Genomic DNA, 20,310 nt, shown 5'->3' with positions numbered 1-20,310 from the left:
GCCCAACCCCACCAACGCTTTCCTTGCAACCTTTTGTCGCTGTTCGTATTTGATGATGATCTACTGGACTGCAATCACCGGGTACCTGTTAATATCCTTATACGTTGTCGTTTCGGCCATTATCTTTTACTGCACTACTCGGTCTTCTACTGTCTCTGGAAGTCAACTTTAAAAACATGAATAATATAACTCATTATATTAAAATTTTAAAATATTATAAGAGTGAATTTATGATTACATTTGAAGAGATTTTATTATAATCAACATAAGTTTGGAAGATCTCCCAATTATATTAATTATCTTTAAAATAATAAAAAATGTGATATTTAGAGCTCTAAAATACTGTTTATGTGATGATATTAATTAAATTATACTTACAAAATTTATTAAATTTACTTATAATACTACAAATATTAGTTCAGAATACTTGAAATTTTTTTAAAAAAATTATATCAAAATTAAAAATTTATTTAAAACAGTTTTTTTTTTTCTCCATCCATGTAAGTTTTCAAAGTTTAAAAGATTGTTTTAAAAAAATTGTTATCCTTATAATTTACATAAAATGAATTATAATACCACAGGTAGTGATTTATAATGTTTAGAATTTTAAAAGATGAAGACAATTAATTAGATAGCTTGTTTGGACTAATTTTTAAAATACAATTTATTTATGATATTCAAGTGATTATTAAAAAAATTAATAATAGTCCAATTTTAGAATTAGCTTCCTTTGATTTCTATAGATCCTAATAAGATATCTAAATATATAGTTGATATATATTATGATTCTGATTAAGATAAAAATATTTTATTTAAAAAATTAAACAGAAATGAATTGTGAAAGAGTTTCATTTGATTCAAAACTAATCTTTAATAATGTTAGATAATTATATTGTAGTAACTGGATGTAAAGAAAAAAAAAAGAAAAATTCTGACATGTATGTATATATGTGTATATAGAGATAGTTAGAGTGAAACGATGCCGTTTGGAGAAGAGGGGGAGGAAACGGTGTCGTTTGGAGAAGAGGGGGAGAAAACGGCATCGTTTGGAGAAGATGAGGAGAAAATGACGTCGTTTGGAGGAAACGGTGTCGTTTGGTACGAGGGGAAGGAAACGACGTCGTTTGGAGAAGAGGATGAGGAAACAACGTCATTTGGAGAGGAGGGAGTGGACGGTTGGGATGAGGTGAGATGGATGGGTAGGATGGGAAGCAGGTGGGGTAAAAATAGGGGACGGGAAAGAAAAAAAAAAGAAAAGAAAGGAAAAAGGAAAAGAAAAATAAGAGGAAAAGAAAGAAAGAAAACAGAAAAGAGAGATCAAGGGGAAGAGAAGGTTCGAGAGAGAGAGAGAAGAGTCGGAGTAGAGAGGAACGAGAAGAGAGAGAGGAGGAGAAAGAGGACGGTGACAGAGCGAGCCACGGGAATAAGAAAGATGGAGATGGGAAGTACGGTAAACTTTAAGTTACAGGCGTAGGTTGATGTAGATTTAAAATTTTGACTGTAGGTGGAGGATTTTGTGTGAGTATGAGTGAAGGTGTATGGAGGAGGCCGCGGGAGGAGAGCGAATAAGGAATGTAGTGTGTGAGGGAGTCCGTGAGAGAGAGAAGATGTTGTATGAGTATGAGCGGGGGCATATGGAGGAGGCTGCGGGAGGAGAGAAAAGAAGGAGTGCGGTGTGTGAGTGAGGTTCGTGAGAGGGAGGAGATTTTGTGTGAGTATGAAGGGAGGTTTATGGAGGGGGGCTTCGGGAGGAGAGAAAAGAAGGAGTGCGGTGTATGAGTGAGGTTCGTGAGAGGGAGGAGATTCTGTGTGAGTATGAATGGAGGTTTAAAGAGGGGGGCGCGAGAGGAGAGAGAGGAAAGAACGCGGTGTGTGAGTGAGGCCCGTGTGAGAGAGAGGATTTTGTGTGAGTATGAATGGAAGTATGGGGAGGAGAGAGAAGAAGGAATGCGGTGTGTGAGTGAGGTTCATGAAAGAGAGGTGATTTTGTGATTATGAGTGGGGTATTTAGAGTAGGCTGTGGAAGGAGAGAGAAAAAGGGATTCGGTGAGTGAGGTGGATTTGTGTAAGAGAGGAAGTGGTGTGTGGTTGTGAGTGGAGGTAGGCAAGGAATGGTGGAGTGTGTGTATGCTGAAAATTAGGGAGGAAGAAAGAGAGGCCTATAGAGTGTGGGTGAGAGGTGTCGGGATAGAGGTGTATGGGTGTAACTGTGTAGTGCGAGGGGGTGAGTGGTGTAGCTGTACAGTGTGAGGGTGTGGGTTGTATATAGGTTAGTATAGCTGCTGTGAATTTGGTAGTTGGCAAGGGAACATTACTGGTGTGGGTGTGTTAAGTGTTAGTGTGTGTCTTATGGGGAGATGCGTGTAGTTTCGGTACACAGGTTATAGGTATAGGAGAGCTTCAGGACAAGGTGGTGGAATGAGAGCAGGATGATATTGTTTTTGAGTTGATAGCATTGGGGGACGCCGATGTTGGTTGTCGCTACCTAGAAGAAGTAAGTTGATCGCTGATAGTGGTGATGGTCAGGAGACTCCAACGAGGAAGGGGTTGGGTCGTCGATATTGGTGACTGAAAAGAATAATATCTGTGTGTGTGTGTGGTCCGTTAGGGGTCGAGAGGTAGGCCGTTTAATGATGATCGCCGATACTGGTGATGGGTGAGAATATTTGTACAGTTGGGGGACATCATGAGACGATCACATTTGACATGCATAATATTTAAATTACCAATGATAGGTATTAGTTCTTAGTAGTCCCAGGGTGGTCTTAAGGTATGACTTAGGTTAAGTATGTGAAGTAAATATAGAAATGCTGAGTTCCCTATTATTGCATATGATACTTATAACTAAATTTTTACTGTACTGAGTTATATGTACTAACTCTTTATTATTCACAGATGAAGTAGGGAGGGAGTCGGGATCAGAGTTGCTGGTTTCTGAGCCTAGCGGATAGAGGAACAGAGCAAGGATGTTTTCTTTATTTGGCATGATTGAGTGTGTAAAAATTAGTAGTAGTATAGATAGTATGTCTGTTGGGAGTCTATGAGATTATATTTCACCGTGATGTTATGTAACGACTCTAGAAATTTAAAAAGAAATGCATATAATAATTTGAGTTCGGAAGCGAAATAAAGGTTAAGGTTAATGTCCCTTACACGATAACTCAAAAGTACTAATAAACATTACGGAAAAAATTCTCTGAAAGAAATACGAAAAATGGAAAAAAAATAAAGAAAACTATAAAATATCTAGCATCTACTCGTAGCCTTCTTACGGATCGGACTCGGGAACTGGGTCCTCCTGATATGAAATGGGTAAATAAGGGATGAACTATACTAGCCCAGTAAGGACATCACACTATATCGCCGTCACAAAAGTAAAGGTTGGTAAAAAATCAAAACAACCAATGGAGCAGTAGATTCAAATAGATTCGTTTATCATAAATGAAATCATTTATAGTTCACTTACCGCTGTAGAATTTATGGAAACAATTTATAAAAGCAATAATATTATACGAATCACCATTTCATGCATAATCAGTAGCATAGAACATATCATAAATTTGTATTCATTAACAATAATTGATCATCATCACTTATAGTTTCACCAGTCTACTGGTATCCATGGGGATCCATAGGGGTGTCCCCGCTACACATGAATCATTTTTCTTAACCATCTTAATTCCATGGCCGTCTCCATACCCCATCTGGTATGAGCACCAAGACATTAAATCTCAATATCCTGTTCGGTATAAGGGTGAAGCAGGCCGTCCCTATACCCCGTCTGGTATGAGCGCCAAATGACCAAGTCTCCATACCCCAATCAGTATGAGATAACGTTCACGGTACGGTTCTCTATGAACCCGGTCCGTCCACCATCTCCCAGGATATCTAGTGAGGCTGTCACCTTATCCATTTATCAGATCACATCTCATTCCTTTTTGTCCTTAATCTCCGTTACCAAATCAAACATAAATACATAAACAAGTAACATGCATCCAACAATGCAATCATATATTAGATTCCTAAAATCAAACAGTAGTGAAGGAAGCAGTGATACATCCATTTAAAATCATAGAATAGATAAACCAGATACTATAATGCATTTAAACTATAAAATAAATCAAACAAGAATCGACAGAGAATAATGTCCGGTTCGGGCTCTATTAACAACCGTAATTAATTATACATATCTATTTAATTTGTACAAAATACAGTATTATCATTTATTCAAACTTTAATTCCATGATAGAAAATATGGTGAGAGGTCCTTATTTAATTCGACCCCAAAAACTAGATGGTTACTGCGCCTACAGGCGATCCCCGGGTTCCCTAAATTTTCATTCGAGAACTGAAACGCGCTTACGGTACCTACAAGTGTCCCAAATAAACCCAAAAATAAGACCCACGGTCTGCTCAACCAATTTCAGAATTTCGGCACGGCGCTGCCGCTCCCGGCGGCGATCCACCTCGGGTTGGCTATTTTTGGCCCTTTTGCCCGAATTTAGCCGAACTTGCACTGGTTCCTGCGATAAAACACACTTAGGGCCCTTGGTAGGCCGAAAAAATGCAGAAAATCGAAACTCACCGGTGGTGGGGCTCTCCAGTGCAGCGGCTCCTCTGGCTCACGTTGCGGTTGGGTGTTTTGCTTCGGTCAACCTATAGAGAAGGAAACGGTGGTCAAAATGATGGAAAAATCACATTGAACGTGAATCGAGAAAGGCCTCATCAGAGGCATTTTTCAAAACACCCCGCGGTGGCGGCGCCGAGTTTCGGCGGTATTTTTCGGCTAATCAGCCGATTCTTTCACTCTGATTTGGCCATGGGTACGTTTAAAATTGAATTTCGTGCAAGATGAAAATTTTTTACCTCATTCAATAGTCGAAAATTGCTTCGGTACGACGACGGGTGGCGGTGGTCGGCTCCCTGGCGGCTGGGCTGTCTTCTCCGACGAGGGGCTCTGGTGGTTAGGGTTAGGGTTTGGGTGCAGATGAGGTTATTTATACCCATAAGTTTTTTATCTGGGCCGTCCATCGCTTTTAATCTGGATCGTCCGATCGCAATTAAATAGGGAGTGAATTTGGACCGTTCATCGCGATTCAATCTGGACCATCCGTGTGCGATTCAATTTGGGCCGATCGTACACGATGCAATCTGGGCCGTCCGTGCGTGAGGAGAACGGATCTCAGCCATTCGATTGCGTGCACTCGGATCACCCACGTGGCTCCCCCTGCGTGTCCTCCCGCGTCATCTCCTCTGCCACCTGGCGTGTCCTGGTTGGTCGGGGCTGCTGACCGGGCAGTTGACGTGGTGTAACTTTTTTAAATTGTGTTTTGACCTCCAATTTTCGATTTTTCTTTCAAAAATACCCCCATAACCCAAAGTTTCACCCATTTTTCTCAAAATTATTTTCAATTACATCCCTAACTAATTTTTTACCCATTTTTATTATTATTATTTTCATTAAATCAAATTAAAATAAAATAAATTAAATTAAATAATAATTATATTTATATAAAAAATATTAATTAAATAAAAATAAAAATAATTAAATGTTGGGTGTTACAACTCTCCCCCCTTAAAAGAAATTTGGTTTCTCAAATTTGCCTCTTACTTTCGATCAAACAGCTGGGGGTACTGGGCTCTAAAGTCTGATTTTAGCTCCCATGTGGCCTCCCTTGGTGTGTGGTTCTGCCATATGACTTTCACGAAGGATATCTCCCGGTTGCGGAGTAATCTGCTCCTTCGATCCGCAATGCCGACTGGTACTTCCTCGTAGGATAAATCCTCCTGAAGTGAAAGAGGTTCGTGGGCCAAGACATGAGAGGGGTCCGGGTTGTACTTACGTAGCATGGACACATGAAATACATTGTGGACCTTAGAAAGTTCTGGAGGTAGTGCTAGTCTATAGCCGGCAATACCAATCCTGTCTAAGACTTCAAATGATCCAATAAATCGGGGTTCAGTTTCTCCCTCTTGCCGAACCTGCTGATTCCCTTAAAAGAAGTGACCTTAAAGAACACTCGGTCGCCTTCCTTAAACGCTAAATCTCTTTTCTGGGTGTCCGCATAACTCTTTTGTCTGCTCTGAGCCGTCTGAATGTTCTTGTTGATCTTAACTATTTTGGATGTAGTCTCCTCTATCAGATCTGGGCCGAACAATTTTTTATCGCCAATTTCTTCCCAACAAATCAGCGATCTGTATGGGCGGCTATATAATGCCTCATACGGAGCCATGACAATACTCGCTTGGTAGTTGTTGTTGTAGGCGAACTCTATTAGGGGTAGATGGTCGCCCCAATGGCCTCCGGAGTCAAGGACACAAACTCAGAATATATCCTCAAGTGTACAGATTGTCCTTTCTGACTGTCCATCAGTTTGAGGGTGGAATGCAGTACTGAGGGATAGCTTTATTCCCATGACTTACTGAAAGCTACTCCAAAACCGAGAAGTGAACCGGAGGTCCTTGTCGGACACCACTGTCACTGGAACTCTATGCAATCTGACTATTTTCTGGATATATATTCATGCTAACTTGTCCAAGGGATCGGTCATCCTGATGGCCAATAAGTGGGAAGACTTGATAAACCAGTCAATAATTACCCAGACGACATCATGTCCTGAGCGTGCCTTAAGTAACTCTGTCACGAAGTCTATGGTGATATATTCCCACTTTCACTATAGGATCGGTAATGGTTGAAGTAACTCACCTGGGCGCTGATGTTCTGCCTTGACCTGCTGGCATACTAAGCATTTAGACACAAAGTCAACTATGTCTCTTTTCATCCTGTTCCACCAAAATTGGAGTCGCATGCTTTGGTACATTTTAGTATTTTCGGGATGCATGACAAACTTTGAGTTATGAGCCTCTGTTATGATGTCTCTCTTTAACTCACTGTCACTTGGAACACACACCCTGTCCTGGAATCGGAGTAACCCATCGGCGGAGACTCGAAATTCTGAGCTAACTCCCTATTCTGCATTGTTCTTGATGGCTACTAGGGCGGGATCAACTGACTGAGTTTCCCTTATTCTATGGATTAACTCAGGTTAGACGATCAGATGACCTAAACATGTGACTCTCCTCAAGTCTTGAAGTCGAACATGTTGTGTGGCCCCAATTTGCCTGCATTCTGAAACCAACAAATGGGCTAAGATACCTACACTTTTTCTGCTGAGTGCATCGGTTACCACGTTGCCCTTACCCGAATGGTACAAGATGTTACAATCATAGTTCTTGAGAAGTTCTTTTCACATTCTCTGACGCATGTTGAGATCTTTTTGAGTGAATATGTGTTTCAAACTCTTGTGATCGGTATAGATCTGAAAGGTCTCTCCATATAAATAATGGTGCCAAGTCTTCAAGGCGTGTATGATTACGGCAAACTCTAAGTCATAGGTGGGATAATTTTTCTCATGACTCTTTAACTGTCTGGACCCATAGGCTATGACCTTCCCATGCTGCATTAGAACATAACTCAGGCCTAGATAGGAGGCATAACTGTAAACTGTATATCCCCCTGATCCACTCGGTAAGGCCAGCACAAGTGTAGTAGTCATCTGCTTCTTTAGTTATATAAAAATTCTTTCACAGTTCTCATTCCACTCAAACTTGGCATTCTTCTTTGTGAGTCAGGTTAGGGGAGCAGCTAGACTAGAAAATCATTCAACAAACCTGCGGTAATAGCTCGTCATTCCCAGAAAACTACAGATTTCTTTAACTGATATTAATTTCTTCCAGCCAAGCACCGCTTCAACCTTTTCAGGATTCACTGATACTTCATCATTTGATATGATATGTCCCAGGAAGGTGGTCTGCTCAAGCCAAAATCCACATTTACTCAACTTTACATACAACTTCTTTCTTTTAAGAACCTGCAAAACCTGCAATACCGGACGGAGTATTGAGGTTTAATGTCTTGACACTCATATCGGATGGGGGTATGGGGACAACTCTGGAATTAAGATTGTTAAGAAAAATAGTTCACGTATAGCGGGAACACCCCTATGGATCCCCATGGATACTAGTAGGCTGGTGAAACGAGAAGTGGTGATGATCAATTATTGCTAATGAATACAAATTTATGATATATTCTAAGTTACTGATTATGCATAAAATGGTGATCCGTATGATATTATTGCTTTTATAAATTGTTTCCATAAATTACACAGTGGTAAGTGAACTGTAAATGATTTCATTTATGATAAACGAATCTATTTGAATCTACTGCTCCATTAGTTGTTTTGATTTTCTACCAGCCTTTATTTTTGTGACGGCGATATAGTGTGATATCCTTACTGGGCTAGTGTAGCTCACCCCTTATTTAACCATTTCAGATCAAGAGGACCCGGTTGCCGAGCCCAATCCGCAAGAAGGCTACGAGTAGATGGTAGATACTTTATAATTTTCTTTATTTTTTTTCTATTTTTCGTATTTCTTTCAGAAAATTTGTTCCGTAATGTTTGTTAGTACTTTTGAGTTATTGTGTGAGGGATGTTAACCTTAACTTTTATTTCGTTTCCGCACTCAAATTATTATATATATTTTTTTTAAATTTCCGGGGTCGTTACATGTTACATGTAGGGTTCAAAGTTGATCTTAACTTTGAATAATCGATTGCTGTAAGGTTTCTATGTGTGTGATTGATTTGAAATGTAACTTTCGTATTTTATTGTGGAATTGTTTTAGACTACGCCATTAAGAAAAAAAAACGGGGCCTTACATATATAATTCAATATATTTTAATATTTGATGTTGTGAATTTAAAAATATTTTATTTTTGAAAAAATCTAATTCATTGTTCTTTTTGTGTTGCTATAAATATTAGATTAGGTTTTTTTTTTCTTTGATATCATCATATACTCTACTTATTTTATATGAACTTAAAAGAAAATATATCTAATAATTATAATTTATAAAAATTAATATATAAGACAGTAATCAATAACTGATAATATTTTTTAAAACAAATTAGAGATCATTATAATGAATTCAAAAAATCTGTATGAAATAATTTTTGTTTAAAATTATTATAATTTGACAAAATTTATACGATTACATTTTATAATTTTATTTTTACATTTAAAAAGGATGACATAGAAGGTAATGGACTTACCATATTTAACTCTTAAAATATTTATGATTAATTAAATAATTCATTTAAAACGATTTTCTTTAGACTGTACTTATGAATTTTTACAGTATTCATTATTTTGGAAACTCTATGCAAAATATAAAATTATAAGTGATGAAAAGTAATTTTGAAAATTATGAATAATAGGATTCTAAAATAATGTAATATTAAATTACAGACTCCGTTTTAAAATATTTTAAAATTCAAGTAAGTTGGTAAAATCTATTAATTGTCCGGGTTAAATAATTATTTTTAAAAATTTTTAAAAAATAAGTGAGACAAAAGATAAAATATTTAAAAATTATAATATTATTATTATTTAAAAATAATAAACTCACTTATAATTAAACATGTTTTTATTTATTTAGTTTTAAGAATGAGAGAACAACTGTAAAATCAAAGATGAAAAAGGAAATTTAATCCGACGGCTTATAATGAAAGACAATACGACATCAAGAGGCGGCATTCCTAAGTGCCAGCCTGGAAGTCAGTTTATCTCACACTTTCACGTCACCAGTCAGAATGTCAGATCTACAGAAGAATCTATCTACCAAACTCCAATCTGATTACATGCGCCGCAGCTTCTTGACACGTTATGGATTCCGTAGGAAGCAAAATCTATGTGCCGTTGGATGAATCTAAATCAGAGAGACCCACAATAATTAACCCCCTACCGCAAACAAATGAAAATTGATTCTCTGTGCTCCACAGCACCTAACCTCACCTAATATGCAGAGAATCACAAATTAAAAAACGAAAACCTATAAATTTATTGAAAGTCAAAAAATGGGTCACTAATAGGATTGTATCAAGTACATTTCGATTAGTTTGGCTACGGGTGCGGTAATGCATGAGAACCGCACGATGAACGATCAACGGTCAACCTACTGTTCCCCGAAGGGGGCCACGAAATGGACATTGTGGGTTACGTGATTCAAAAAATTTCTATTTGACATTGTTGGTTCCAGTTAAAGAGTCAAACCGAGCTTTTGACTTGCGAGATCACACCGAAAGTCAGCAAATCCGACCCTTGATTTCACAAGATCAAACTCAACCCACACGTTCTGCTGATGGTGGTGGCCAATCACGAATGCTTCTATTCCCAGCAAGTCCGAGTTTCCAAACGTGAAGCAATACACCGAATCATTCCCCCCTGCTGTTTCAGGAACTCGAAACAGCAGCCTCTCGCCTGAAATGCTCATCTCGGCGCCTCGAAACATTAAACTGACAGTGGGCAATGCCGGTAAACTCGAACGCGTCGATTCGACCCGGTAGCACAGATCCATTGCACCTTGGAAAACATAGTTCGGGTCATCCAAAACACTTAAAACCCGATTCGTTTGTCTCCTGAACTCTGTTTTCAACGCAGTATAAACCGGACCGAGTAAGAAAGTGAATTGAGTTCCCGAGTCAACCATTGTTTGACCCGCACCGGTATGGTCCGGTACAAAAACCGATTTCGGCAGAGCTAATAACGTGTTTCCAACTCTTATGCCTTCGAGCTGAACCGTATAGGCAACTCGGTCAAAGTACGGCAATGGCGTGGAAATCTGGACCAGAGGAGTGTAGTTCAGTGGTGTAAGCCAGGAGAAACTGGCGTCCCCGAGAAGGAGAATACCGGAGGAGTCAAAACCCGAGATGCAGTACGAGAATTTGGGAAAACCCATCTGGGTGACAAACGAGAGAGAACCGCGGTTCATGCCCATTAGCCCGGTGGTTTTGGCGTCTTCATCGGTGTTGGAGCTGAAACCCGAGTCCATACACCCGAACACAGTCCGATTCCAGGTTGACGAGCCAAAAACAAAGGTGTCGTACGCGAGGTTTCCTTCGATGGAGGTGAAGTCAGCATAGGAGATGATAGCGTGGCAGAGTTTATTCGGGTCGCATGAAGCAGGGACAGGGAAATTCCGGGTCCGGGTTGTGCATACAGCGGAAGAGCAGGGGATTGGAGAATAGGAAGATGAGGCAAGCGGGTTGAAAACGGAGTGCAAGTCAGGTTGTTTCTTACAGTGCAACCATGAAAGCTCACTCCCGGTGTCGAGAACCATGGTGACGTTCTGTGGAGGGGAGCCAACAGAGAGAGAGACTGTTAGAGTCACGTTATGGTGAAAGGGGAGCTTACTCGTTCGAGCTGACGAAGAAGCAAGGAATCTGTTTAGGGACGATGACGACGACGCACGTGGGAGGAGCTCGGTTTTCAGAGGCAAAACGACTGCTCGTTTCGAGGAAAAAGACAAACAATGGGTGGGCGGGAAAATAAAGATGAAAATAAATATTAGTTGAAGAAGAAGATGAAAATGATGATGATGATGGAAAGCAGCCATAAGTGTTATCATGCGTTTTATAAATTTTGGATTTGAATGGTTTTTTTTTTCTTGATTTTCCTTTTTTTTTTTTTGGGTGTTGTTGCAGGGGTATTTGTAAATGTGAATTTGTGATGGTTGAATATGTGTGGGGGTGAGTGGTGGGTGTATGGTGTACTGATTCCTTATAAATACTGCAAAGATGGGAGAGAAGACGGGTCCGACAGGACAGTGAAGGAGTAGGTCAGTTCTTGGTTTCTCGTTCATTTCGACTTATTTTTTAAGAAAAATTTATTGCCGTTTTTCTTCATTTAAAATAAAAATATAACACAATATATATATATATATACATATATTTGCAAAAGAGGTAAAAATATAACTCCAATATCCTTATATAAAGATGTAATGTCACATGTTTTTTACTCCATAATTATTTATTAGTTTTTACATAAAATGATGTTATTACATTGTGCATACAAAATTAATTAATCTTTTGAAAAATGCAAAATATGATTTTTTTCTTTTTAATTTACCTCGTATATTTTATCATCATATAAGTAAAATATTTTTGTAATATAAACTTTGTCATAATAATATCACATTTAATTGGCACTCTGCACTTTAAATCCTAATGATTTTATTTAATTGGAAACAGAATATACGTTGTTATTGGGCTAATTAATTTGGCATAAATTAATTAAATAGGAAGAAAGGCAAATTGGAAACAAATTATACGTTGCTATTGGGCTAACTAATTTTGTAAAAATTAATTAAATAGGAAGAAAGACAAATTGGAAACAGAATATACGCTGCTATTAAGCTAATTAATTTGGTATAAATTAATTAAATAGGAAGAAAGGCAAACGCCAATTTTTTAACTTTAAAGGCACTAAATTAATTTGGTGTGTATATATTATTATAATTAGCTTTAAAGGCAATAAATGTGGTAATTAAACTATATATTAAAATAATAAATACAACACCATTTTTAAGTAACTCCTACAAATAAATAGGATACAAAGTTAATTAACTTAATTTATAGTGATATGTGAAGGGTTTAGTAGGCTTAATTTCCAACTCTGTGTTTTATTGGGTTTTAAATAGTAAAACAAACTTATTGTGTTTTGTGTATGATCTCGACACACGTGTGTATATGTATATGCACAACAGTTTACATAATTTTATGTGTTTTAATTGGGATAATTAATGAGATATCGAATTGGGTAAATCGCACACGGTTCTAAATTTGACTTTTGATTAGTATATAGTTTTTGTTTGAGTAATTATAAGTAAATGATCTACTTATTTTTATAAAACAAATTATATTTTCGGAATGAACTTGTTAGCAAATAAATATAAATTGTAACCCAAATTAAATGTTTATTTTTTTTTTAGAATGAATATCTTGGTATGAATAATTTACATGTATTAAATTAGAAAAAGATAGTCTTAATGCATAAAATTAAAGGAAAAAATTTATATAATTATAAATTAATCAAACCCAAATCGGAATTCAAGCTTATAACCCATTATTAATAACCAAAAAAAAGAAACTAAAATTAAAAAAAAAAAAGAGAGAGAATTTTTTATATAATAAAAATTGAATTTAGAGTAACATAGTCGTGAATGGAGGCAGGTTCCAGCAACAGCCGACATGCCTTTTCACAAATCTTTGTGTTGAAGGAGCATTATTAATAGGGACAAAAAGTTGAAAATTATATCTTTTAAATCTTTTTTTTGATTAACCCACAAAACCAAATTGTGTATTTAGTTTATAAATGAGAAAACTATTTAATTAATTATTGACTCTTCCAACATTATATTATATCAATCACACATAACTTAATTAGGTTAATGCAGAATAATTAATTTAAATTTAATTTGGTGACAACGACATATAATTAAACCAAAGTTTGAAACTTTGAGCAAAAGTTTGCGGGAAGAAGACTTTGGTCTTTGGCATGGACCAACTTTGTACGTGTTCAAACTTCAAATCAATCAACTAATTCTAACTTGCATGAAAAATAATTTTAGGTAGTCCAAGTTAGATTTTTTTTATTTTTTTTTATTTTATCGTAACATAAGTTATAGTATTAAATATTATAAGACCATATAATATTTTAAAAAAATCTAACAAATGTACAATCTCTACATATCTTGATTTTTATTCCATGTAAAATTCTACACCTTAAAAAGTACATCTATGTAATTTAATTTGTTAATATATGAATATTTTCCAACTTCAAGTGTACGGATAACAATTAATATTCCCAAATATGTATGCATTAACTATATATAGACATATATATATATATATGTATGTATATACCAAATGTGGTGTGCGATTACAAATTTTTACAAAATTATTTCATATTTATTGAAATTCACAAACTTGTAACACGTTTTCTACACAAAAGACATTCAATTAGACGTCTTGTAGTCCCTCATACTTTAACCAGCGTGGTATGTTATTACGTGCAAATTGGAAAAAGAAAAACAAAGGATTATTTGAATATAATTTGTGGTCCAATCATTTCTGATTTCACTTTTATTTTTTTTGTCAAAATTTATTGTCTACCCAAATTCTATCTTCTTTCAACATCCATCAATAGGTCACTTGAATAATTTATTACTTGGATTATTCTTGTTGGTTTGAAAATATTCCTAGACTTAAGATAAAAAAAAAATGCATATTTAAAAATAAAAATTTGGATGAAAAATATATTAGAATATAAATAATATGATTGAGAATTTTGTATGGACTTAAAATTAGTTTAAGATAATTAATCATCTAATTACTTTATACGGCATTAAAAATCAATAATTCATATTTTTTTAAAGGTTGGAATCCTATGTGTTTGTGTGTCTATTTATATGTATATATTTATTCATGTTAAAAATTTAATTTTTAAGAGAAAATTAGATGGGCACTCTTACATCAAATAAGACATTGTAGATTAATATAAATTTAACTTTTTTTTTGTTATTAAAATTTAAATTTTAACGTAAGATATATTTAAATGATATAAATAATATATTGCTCTTTTTCTTATACATTTAATTAGCGAAATAAATTGGGCAATCTATTTTTTTTATTTTGCCCATATAATTTTACAAATTACTTACACATTTTTTTTAAAACATGGGTACAACATAATTTGGTAAATAATTTGTGGGTTAGTGAGAAAAAATTGGAACAAATTTTCAAAATTAATTTTTAAGCACGAAATTTTCAAATAAATTAAAATAATTGAATAACAGAAGCCAAATTATAGAAGCAAACAAGAAAATTGGGTGTGATTTCCCCATCAAAGCGGTCACCAACGAAGAAGTAAAGTAAAGTTAAATTCATGCAAAACATGAATCGAATTTTTTTTTTTTGTTTTTTTAATTAGTATTAATTGGATTCTTTACGTGTTTCAATTAAATACCTTTGAAAAACGAACTATTTTATTTGTATTTTTCTTTAACATGTTAGTCTACGGGAGGCATGCTTCTTTCCAAATTAATAAATATACATATATATCTATATATATTTATGTATGAGAGGACATAGAAAATTATAACTAATCCATTAATTAATGGATTTATTATATATATTTTAGTCTAGATGGGGCAAGTCTGTTTCAAATGTGTGTGTTTGTTCATATACATACACGTGTATATATATTTGAGAGGGTAGATTAAAGATATAATTAATCAATTTATTAATTTAATTATTAAATTAAAGTATTAAAAATTGATCACAAATCCACATTTCACATTGATAATGATTATGAAGATAAGAGTTTTATAAATATTATGGCCCCTCTTAAATTATATTTGACTTTTGTGCATTGATTTCTCGCCTAAAAAAGATATGTAAGTATTAGAGGAAAATTGATTAATCAACCATTTTTAACCACCTAATTAATCAATAATATTTCGTGTATATTATATATGTATATATATAAACTCATACCTCTATCAGAGATTTTAAACATTTTGTCTGATCATCATAATAATAATACTAAAATTTTCATTGAATAAGAGAATTAAAGGTTCGCATATTTCATTTCTTGCACGTTTATCTAAAATACTCAAACAGAGAATAAAGGAATTTTTTAAAAACTTAAAATGAGAAACCACTACAAAATAATTATTATTAACCTCGATTTGAAATTGGCAGAGTAGAAAGAAATAATTGCTTAACTAATCTCTTGCTGTTCAGGATCCAGATCTTATTCGTCCTAATATGAAATGTTTAATAAGAAAGAGGTGAGCTATACTAATTCAGTAAAAATATCAACATCTTACTACTGACACGGAAAATTAAATGATTATATAAAACATAAAACGACCGATGAGGTATAATTTTAATGAAATCCAAATGTTAATGCATTCCTTGTTCATTTTATTGGAAACGTTAATATTCTCTCTCCTGACTAGTAGTCTAACAGCATAATACACTAAATAAAATTAGAATGACAATTTAATCACAACAAGTACACATTCAAATAAACATATAACGTTAGGTTCTTTACCATTTGTCTGAAATCAGGTTTCTTATCATACTCATTCATATCTTACCATATTAATTTTTTCCTACCGGTATCACTGGGGGGCCATAGGGATCTCCATTACGTGTGGGTACATAATGCTTTCTTTCTAAATATTCGGTTGTCTCCATACTCCATTCGGTAATGGGCGCTACATACTAAAAACTGTCTCAATACCCCGTCCAATATGAGCAAAATAAATTACTCCTAACCTTGTCCAATTTGGGACTTTGCAGCCCCTTACGGTTGAGGATAACATCCATGATAGGGTTTACCCTATGTACCAAGTCCGTACACTATTTTTCATGATATTCGGTAAGTCATTTCATTCAATAACATTAACTTACGCATACCTCATTTATTTATTTATTATCTAGCCATCCATGACACGTAGGCCCGTATTCCAAACAACATGAGTACAAAATTCATATTTCGAAATACGTAAGAGAATAAACTTGTAGATAAAAGTAGAATAAAGTAGAGTAGTAAAATAAGAACTTCAAACGTCGTAATATGATGAATAGTAAATGAAAGCAAATGAAATGAATAAATAAAGGTACAATTAAGCATAGTAGACCGTGATAATGAAGCGGAATGGAATAAAATATAACGATTTAAAATGTATGATTAATTTATATTGATTCTAGATAAATATAACGAAAGAAGAATGGAAAATAGATTTGACCAATTGAAAGGACATAGGTTAAGGTAAAATAAGGTAAAGTAAATTAAAATAGAATGAAATAAAAATAAGTAGACAAAATAAAATGATGATATAATTAAAAATAGCGAATAAGTAACACAATTAAACTAGTGACGAGCATAAACAAATTGGTTACTAACTCCATCAGTGATCTATTTTTCATCATCAAGGAATCACAAAACTATTTATAACTATCATTATTTATCATTTTAACTTTAATTTACCATAACAGAAAAAAGATTGATGGATTCTTATACTAGATTGGAGTCCAAAACATCGTATTTTTCAACTATAGTTAGTAGTAGTTCCCGACTCTCAGATTTCTTGAGTTTTCTGGTAAAACTTGGAAACACATATCAAAATGACGTGAAAATATATAGGGGATGGTGAAAAAAGATAGAAAAAAAACTCACAGGGGTTGAGTTGGGGTTCCGATGCAGCGGTGCTGCCGAGCTCCGCTGCATGGTTATCCTTCTCTAGCGTTTCTCCCTCTCATCTAAACCGATTTTGGTGGGTTCATGATGAAAATTATTGTAAAATGTGGAAAGGAGGGTGTTTTACGGAGAAAAGAGGGAAATTTTGGCCTTACCGGGCAGTTTTCGATCTCCGGTGCGGCGGCACAGCCAAGCTCCACCATCTTTCTCTCTCAGGTTATTCTTGGTTATTCTGCATTGAAAATGGTTTAAATAGCTTAGGATGGGAAAACGGGAAGAAAAATTATGCTTACTGATTCGTTTTGGGTCTCCAACATGGTGGCACTATCGTCCCTCTGACGGCTGGACTTCTCCTCTGGCTGCCCTTCTTCTTCTTCTCCAATTAGGATGTCGACTAGGGTTTGGGAGCCGACTGAAGATTCGATTGATCTGCATCATTCAACTCGAGAGATGTGGAGGCACGCGGGCCGTCCGATCGTACTTGTTTAGGAAATTTGTCTAAGTCGTTCGATCCAAGGAACGTAGAGGCATGTGGATCATGTAACAGCCCCATAAATTTAAATGAATTATATGTATTAAAAATGTCAAATGCAGAAGCGTAATAAAAATTTTGATTAATATTCCTTATACAATAACCAAAAAGTACTCAAAACATAAAGGAACAAACTAACTAAGAGAGATACTCGAAATAAAAACTATAAATATAACTATAAAGTCTTTAGGCGTCCCCTTCGCTGTCTTCCTGCGGAACGGGCTCGGGAACAACGTCTTCTTAATCTGAAATGTTTAAATAAGGGATGAGCTACACCAGCTCAGTAAAAACATCACACTATCTCACCGCCACGGAAGTAAAGGTGGGTAGAAAACAAAAATGACAAATGGAGCATATTTTATAACAAACTCATTTATTAACATAAAAGAAACCTTTACTGTCCACTTACCTTGGTGAGATCCATGAAAATAACATATGAAAACAATAACCTTATAATATCATGAAATCATACACACTTTATAACAAAACATATATCACACCTTTACATTTCAATCATCAGGAAACAGATTTCCTCTTTTACCAGCCTACTAGTAGCCCTGGGGATCCATAGGGGGTCCCCTCTACACGTGAACCATTAACATTTATAACCTGATTCCAAAGCCGTCCCCATACCCCGTCCGGTATGGGTGCTAAAATCATGAACCTCAATACCCCGTCCGGTATGAGGGTGAAACGGACTGCCCCTAATTTTTTTGAATTTTTTTCGGGAAACTAAAATACACTACCGGTACCTGCACGTGTCCCAAAAAATCTCAAATCAGACCTAGGGCCCCTTTCGTCCAATATCGCAATTCCAGCACGGCGGCTTTGCCGTGTTCCGGCAATAAGCGGCGGCGATTTACCTCGGGTTGGCTGTTTTTGGCCGAATTCGGCCACACTTGCATCGGTCCCAGGGATAAAACAACCCTAGGGCCCTCGGTGGGCCAAAAAATCACGAAAAATCAAAACTTACCGGTGGCGGTGCTCTCAGGTGCGGCGGCTCCTTCGGCGTGAGTTGCGTTTTGATGTTTGGCTCTGATCAACTTGTAGAGAAAAGAACAGTGATCACAGTGGTATAAAATTTGCATCGAACGGAGGCCGCGAAGGGCCTCATCGGAGGCAAAAACCGAGGAGGGGCGCGGCGGCGCCGCTGGGCTTCGACTGGGTTTTTCGGCCGTTTGGCCGGTGGTTTGGCTTCAGTTTGGCCATAGGCGGACTCAGCATCGAAAAACGAGTAAGGAGGAGAAAATTTACGTCGATTGGCGGTCGAAAACTTCCCCGGTGCGGCGGCGGGTGGCGGCGGGCAGCTCCTCCAGCGTTTGGTTCTTCTTCTCCGGCGAGGCACTGGCGGCTAGGGTTTTTGTGGTCAGGTGTGGGTGGGGTTATTTATCCCCTTTGCCTTTTAATCTCACCCGTCCATCAAGATTAAATCTGAGCCGTTCGATCGCGATTTAATTGAGATTAAATATGGACCGTTCATCGCGATGCAATCTGGGTCGTCTGTGCCTGATTGAATCTGGGTCATCCGTGCATGTGAATCTGGGCCGTCCGTGCGCACGTTTGATCTGGGCCGTCCGTGCTCGCGGGAACGGATCTGGACTGTCCGATCGCGCGCACCCGGATCGCCCACGTGGCCCGTTCCCTGGTCAGCGTTGCATTGTCACGCGGCGGGTCCTGGTTGGCTGGGGCTGCTGACCGGGCCTCTGACGTGGCTGCTGAGGTGGGTGCTGATGTGGCGCAATTTTTCTAAATTGCATTTTGACCCCTGATTTTCAATTTTCTTTTCAAAAACACCTCAAGAATCCAAATTTTCACCCTTTTTCCCAAAATCAATTTCAATTAAATCTTAAAAATATTTTTACCCAATTTTATCATTATTATTATTTTTATTTTCATAAAATTAGATTAAATTAAATCAAATTAAATTAATTAAAAATAAAAAAAATTCAAATAATGACAAAATAAAATAAAATAATAACACTTGGGGTGTTACAACTCTCCCCCTCTTAAAGAAATTTGGTCCCCCAAATTTGCCTCTTACTCTTGGTCGAACAAATATGGATACTGGGCTCTAAATTCTGATTCTAGCTCCTAAGTAGCCTCCCTGGGCGTGTGGTTCTGCCACACGACCTTTACAAATGACATTTTCCGGTTGCGAAGTATTCTGCTCTTTCGGTCCGTGATACCGACTGGTACTTCTTCATAAGACAAGTTCTCTTGGAGTGGAAGTGGTTCATGAGCCAAGATATGAGAAGGGTCTAGGTTGTACTTACGTAACATGGATACGTGGAACACGTTGTGGACTCTGGAGAGCTCTGGAGGCAGTGCTAGTCTGTAGGCAGCAATACCAATCCTGTCTAAGATTTCAAAAGGTCCAATATATCGGGGGTTTAATTTTTTCCTCATGCCGAACCTACTAATTCCCTTAAAATGAGTGACCTTAAGAAACACCCGGTCACCTTTCTCAAACACTAGGTCTCTCCTGCGGGTCTCTACATAACTCTTCTGCCTACTCTGAGCTGTCTGAATGTTCTTCTTGATTTTAACTATCTTGGACGTGGTCTCCTCTACCAACTCCAGGCCGAACAATCTTCTGTCGCCCACTTCCTCCCAACAAATTGGTGATCTGCACGAGCGCCCATATAACGCCTCATATGGAGCCATGTTGAT

The 20,310-nt window shown here is 36.5% G+C and overlaps 1 protein-coding gene across 1 annotated transcript; it reads right to left on the bottom strand.

The window, feature by feature from the left end:
- Positions 1–9,533: 9,533 nt before the first annotated feature.
- Positions 9,534–11,708, bottom strand: LOC110823940 (Eukaryotic aspartyl protease family protein). Its single transcript, XM_022054447.2, has one exon. The coding sequence runs from the start codon at positions 11,698–11,700 to the stop codon at positions 10,099–10,101; it is 1,602 nt and encodes a 533-aa protein (XP_021910139.2). The 5' UTR covers positions 11,701–11,708; the 3' UTR covers positions 9,534–10,098.
- Between the last annotated feature and the right edge of the window lie 8,602 nt (positions 11,709–20,310).

Source organism: Carica papaya, chromosome 2 (genome assembly GCF_054855325.1).
Source record: "Carica papaya isolate Zhongbai chromosome 2, ASM5485532v1, whole genome shotgun sequence".
In the NCBI taxonomy this organism is placed as follows: Eukaryota; Viridiplantae; Streptophyta; class Magnoliopsida; order Brassicales; family Caricaceae; genus Carica; species Carica papaya.
Note: the sequence above shows the minus strand (reverse complement) of the source record. Positions and strands in the feature narration are given on the sequence as shown.